The 5,659-nt window shown below is 33.4% G+C and overlaps 1 protein-coding gene across 1 annotated transcript; it reads left to right on the top strand.

The window, feature by feature from the left end:
- The first annotated feature begins 1,428 nt into the window (after nt 1–1,428).
- On the top strand, nt 1,429–2,731 carry LOC142518552 (ethylene-responsive transcription factor ERF027-like). Its single transcript, XM_075621341.1, has one exon. The coding sequence runs from the start codon at nt 1,454–1,456 to the stop codon at nt 2,396–2,398; it is 945 nt and encodes a 314-aa protein (XP_075477456.1). The 5' UTR covers nt 1,429–1,453; the 3' UTR covers nt 2,399–2,731.
- Nucleotides 2,732–5,659: the final 2,928 nt, after the last annotated feature.

Raw genomic sequence — 5,659 nt, 5'->3', positions numbered from 1 at the left:
ATTGTGAATATCGATAGGATTGACCTGTCTCACAGATAAAGATTTGTGAGACCGTCTCACAAGATATCTCCTCATATATGTATGCATGGCTTCTAATATAACTATATGAAATCGGCCCTGGACTAATTCTGCTATCAGATTCTATCAGATCGGATTAAAATGGTTTCATATCGACTTTGAACTGACCTAATTCAATTCAATATTGATGTTGAATTCAATTCAACCCGAAACCAATTATATTGGTTCCGAATTGAAATAGACTAAATGCGAATTTGTTCATGAATGATTTAATTCATTAATTAAGTCTAGTTTATATTATCATATAACTAACTCTCACATATTTTATTTTGAAAATTAAAAATACATTGAGAATATCATTCTTAATATAGCATAATATTAGCCCAGGACAGTGGACGAGCCAGATATTGTACTCAACTTCAATTGCTCAAATTTCAATACCCCAATTTTCAAAGACTGGCTCAATTTGTCCTTTTCAAAAATAATACGCAAGCTCAACTATCATCCCACAGCCACTACTTATAGTCTTACACATTTGATTTTAAAAATCCTAAGCGCAGTTATCTAAGGGATGCATAAAATGTAAGGAAAAAAATATCGTAAATAAAAAATTAGATCTACAAAATAAAATTCTAAGAAATTTCACATGCATAAAATTAATTTCATAATTTTCATTTGAATATAATATATCTTTTAACTCGTACAATACAACATAAGTGAGTAAAGTAATTCGGAAATAAAATATCTTCCATATTAAATCATGTCTCATTCGACGTGGAGACCGGTCTCGTTTTGCACACAAACTTTTATCAAACACCGAAAAATAATGTAATTTTTGGTAATTTATTGTTCATCTCACGTCAAAATCTCAAATCGAATTCGAGGTTTTGGAGTCGAAATATAAGTACAACAAACCAACATCCAACTAAAAAAAAAAAAAAAGAAACCGAACGTCATTGAAAAGGACTAGGTAGAAAATCTCCTGTTAAATAAATAAACTGCTAAATAACTAGTGAACAAAGTCGATACATATAGTAACTAACTCCAATCATGGTTCATTGAAATGACAGATGCATGAAACCTAAAAATTCAATCTCACATATTATTATATCTGAAAACTTACTGTTCGATTTAAGAATTAATTTGTAAAGTATATACACAAAGTACATTAGAAAACAGCCCGTTTTTATGATTAAATTTACTACGCGTGGCAGCTTATTATTACTTGCTTGCAGCGTCCAACTCCAAAAACAATTCACCCACGAATTACCCACGGATTCAAAACTTCTGCGTGCATGCTTAAATATATACATATATTCAAATACAAAAGGATATCAATTCCTTTAAATTTGCATGCCCTTTTTTTTTTATTTGGTGATATTCTTAATTATATTATTATTATTAATTATTATATTTCCATTTGGTGCAATATATAATGGCTGACACTCCACATCAGCTAAACATGAGTCAACAAGACCATTCTTCCCCACCACCATCTGTCCCTCCTTCGACTACGAATCCTCCGCCGACGCCATCAGAAACACCGACCGATGCATCGGTTCGATCCGGCATCGAAAGTGAAACACAGAGACCAGGTCTGACTCTGCCTCAGCCTTTGCCTTTGCCTTTGCCATCGCCTTCTCCACCTTCTGTTTTGACATTGGCTCCGTTTTTTGCTCCTTCTGTGACTCAGCCGCGACTGCCAATATATAGGGATCAGACGCTAAATTTGCAGTCCCTGAGTAGAATTGAAGCGATCCAATCTCCAAGAAAGCTTCAAAAAGTCACCACCATGACCTCCACGTCATCACCGAGCCGGTCCAACACCGGAAAGCACCCGGTGTTCCGCGGGATAAGGATCCGGAGCGGCAAGTGGGTGTCGGAGATTCGCGAGCCGCGGAAAACTACGCGTATATGGCTCGGAACCTACCCCACCCCGGAGATGGCCGCCGCAGCCTATGATGTGGCGGCGCTGGCCCTACGAGGCAACGAAGCAATGCTAAACTTCCCCGAAAACGTCGGCAAGTATCACGTCCCTGTATCACCTTCACCGCCAGATATCCGCCGAGCAGCCGTCGATGCGGCTGCATTAATGATGCGGGAAGAGGAGGAGTCTGGACTAGGGGAGGAGGAGGCTGGACTAGGGGAGGAGGTGGCAGCGGCGGTGGTCGATGAACAGCAAGGGGACGATGTAAACATTAACGCAGAAACAGTAATTAGCAGCGGGCAAGAGTTCATAGACGAAGAGGAACTTTTTCATATGCCCAATTTACTCAAGGACATGGCGGAGGGAATGCTTGTCAGCCCGCCGAGGATAGCGTCTCCGCCGTCTGATGACTCGCCGACGAGTTCTGATGCAGAAAATCTATGGAGCTATTAAGTTCCAATTAATATATAGCTCTAAATCATGATGAAAAATCAAACATTTTCAAGAAATATTTTCAGAGATAACGTAAGATCAATGCCAAATAAACATAGAATACATACGGGACAATGATTTATTGCATGTAATGCATGAATATTGTCATCGAAAGAAAGAAATTGGTTCTTGTCTGAATTTTTCAGATATATTAAATAGTTTTTCTAGCAAAAAAATGGTTTTAAATATTAAACTCAAACTCTAAATTTCTAAATTTTCATATGATTTTATTTCATTGAAGATTCTATAATTAAAATGCGGGTGTTCTAATATTTAATATATTTTTTTCCTAAAATTATACACACACTACTATAATTATCCATCTCTATGTTTGAAACTTTCAGGTTTGTATACATCTTTAAACTTCTCTATTAACAAATCTTCTTCTATTATCAAACTTGCTATTTAATTTGAATTTCGGAAATTAGACTCTAAATTTATTTTGATGCAGAATTACATTGGAATCATGATTTTATATTGGTGACTAATATATTATTTATAATTCCAACATAATATTGAAATAGTTGTTGATTAGTAACTAGTATTTTAACAAACCGTAATGTATCGATTAACAAAAACTAAAAATTTTGGATAAAAATTCGAAATTAGATAGATTTTTTAATATATTTGGAGTTTTAGGCTTAGTTGTTAACTTGTTATACAATTCAACTAAAAAAATAACACCATTTTTTGTTAAAATCATATTTTTATATGGTAGAGTGTTTATCACATAACAAAAGTTATAGCTATTAGTAACGGTACAACTCAAATTTTTTAAACCGTATAACAAATTAAGCGTCACACAATGAAATATTAACAAAATGACATTTGTTTATGACTATGAATTTGAAATATAACCTTATCAATTTTTAACATTTGTTTAATATTTTCTTTTCTATTATGCTCGAAGATCACTTAGAAAAAAAAAATAAGAAGGTTATAGTTTTTTTAAAAAAAAAATTGACCAATGTACATTTTTCAAATAACATAAATAATTACTGTACTCAACAATTATCATCTCAATAATTGTGTTCATTAGTTTATGAGAATCGAACACGTGACCTTAACTGTGATACCAATTGTAGGACCGAACTCTTTTCACTTATTCAAAAGCTATTAATTGTGGTAAAAATCAAACAATTTAAAACATATAACAAGTAAAGCGCTACGCTTCCATTACTCTCACAAAAAAATATTGCAACCAACAAATATGTGCAACAATATTGTAAAATTTTAATTAGTCCTATATATATAATTTTTTATTTCTGACTTTTCATATTATGAAAATTAAATTTATTGCCTCATAAATGCTGGATTTCAATGCCGGTACTACTGGGTGGGCGTGGGGTGGGAGGGGGTGGGGTGTGGGCACGGAAAGTCCTTTCCGATAAAATTGAAATTTCTGGTCAACAAAAATGCTTCTTAGGGAATCTTTTACCCAAACAAATAATTATAATTATAATCTTTTAGCTCTCCAAAGTTCTATCGGCAGGGTATGTTGTTTTCAAGCCAAGTCATATAATTTGACCAGCAACTGTTTGCACTAGAAAATTACGCGGCATTTTAGACACGAAATCATGTCTGCTTCAAATCTAACTTCTATTATCGAACGAGGTAGATCTCGATTAATCAATCATTAATCATAATTCCCACGTAATAATAGAACAGTAGGAAAACTCATGAACGAACAAATTTAATAATATCATCGTGAATTGATTCTAACATTTTTACACTTGAATAAAAAAACGAAAAATATATGCTAAAACTAAGGAAATTAATTAAGCTAATGAAAACTAAAAAAAAAAAAGAATTAAGATGAACTAGAATTTCCTAGATTTGTAGATAATTTTGTATTTGATTTTGTTGATAACGAGTTGTGCCCTCTCCTTCTTATGATTCTTCTTGCTTTTGTTTGTATTCCTCGGACTGCTTAAGACCATCTTCCACGATCATCCATTGTGCCTTACTCCCTTGACGTGCAGTGTAAATTTGGCTCAGTCTCTCCAATCGCTCAATTCTTTTTGGCTCCAACAAACGCCCTTAGCTAATTTTGTCAGCAGGCTAATTTGGTTATTTATAAAAATCCAAGTCTATAGCTTTAACCAAATTCAAAATCTGGGCCAAAATTCAATTTACCTGAGACTTTAGGTGAAGGACGATGACAAAAAACAAAAGTATGATCCTTTGTCACTGTACTTTTCTTTCTCAAACTCCTCCAACCAATAGATTATCAACGTCAAATATTTTTCCCTAATAAGTATATATTACACATTCCTTTTTCATCTCGAAATCTCTAAAATCAAACACATATTTTTTCTTTGTACATTTGTCTTTGTTTCGTATAACTTCAAATCCCAACCTTTATACATTAAAATCTGAAAGGAATATTTTATTCTTTATTATTTTGATAAATATCAATTTAAGATTTTGTCTTTCTAGATTATGAAATCTTGCTTGATTTATTTCTAGGTGATAAGATCTTGTTTGATTTATATCTAAATATTATAGGATTTGTTTTTAATATGATCTTTATCTCCAAGATATTTTATTTCTGTTTAAAATAGTTTTATCCCTAATGAAAATCTTATTTCTATATTTTTCTAGGACTCTTTCATCGAAGGGTTTCTAGGTCAAGCATTGGATATAAAAATGGAGGAATTCACGGCCGCGGAGTGGTGCTGCAGATAGTATTTTGTGAAGAGAGAGTTGGAAAGAAGACAATTTTTTCGTGTGAGTCTTTTGGTGTGACTCTTTCATGAGGTCGGTAGAGGAGCGCATACATAGAAGAAAAATACGAAACCCGAACCTATTTTGATGATATGTTTTTGTGTGATCAAGTGATCACTTTACAACACAGGAGAGCTGCTGATTTTTTCTTAACACACACAGAGTTCAGATATTGAATATTTTCGTGTGAAGACTTTGTGTGATTGAGTCACTGGCCTTCCGTGTTGCTGATTGGTGTTGACAACACTCACGAACAACACTGACGCAGAGTTTTGATCAAATATTGTTTTTTTATTTGTTTTAAGCAATTTCGATTTATGCATCTATTTTTTATGTGGTTTATTTTGATCCATGTTAATTCTTTGGAGTGTCAAAGAATTTAGTTTTGTTATACTCACTAGTATTGTTTTGGTGTAAACGATTTACATAATTTTTCTAGTGAATTTTTTGTCATTAGGCATCGCACAAGTAGCCGTACTTGTGCATGATTTAAAT

The sequence above is a fragment of the Primulina tabacum genome, chromosome 11 (genome assembly GCF_025594145.1).
Source record: "Primulina tabacum isolate GXHZ01 chromosome 11, ASM2559414v2, whole genome shotgun sequence".
NCBI lineage: Eukaryota > Viridiplantae > Streptophyta > Magnoliopsida > Lamiales > Gesneriaceae > Primulina > Primulina tabacum.
Note: the sequence above shows the minus strand (reverse complement) of the source record. Positions and strands in the feature narration are given on the sequence as shown.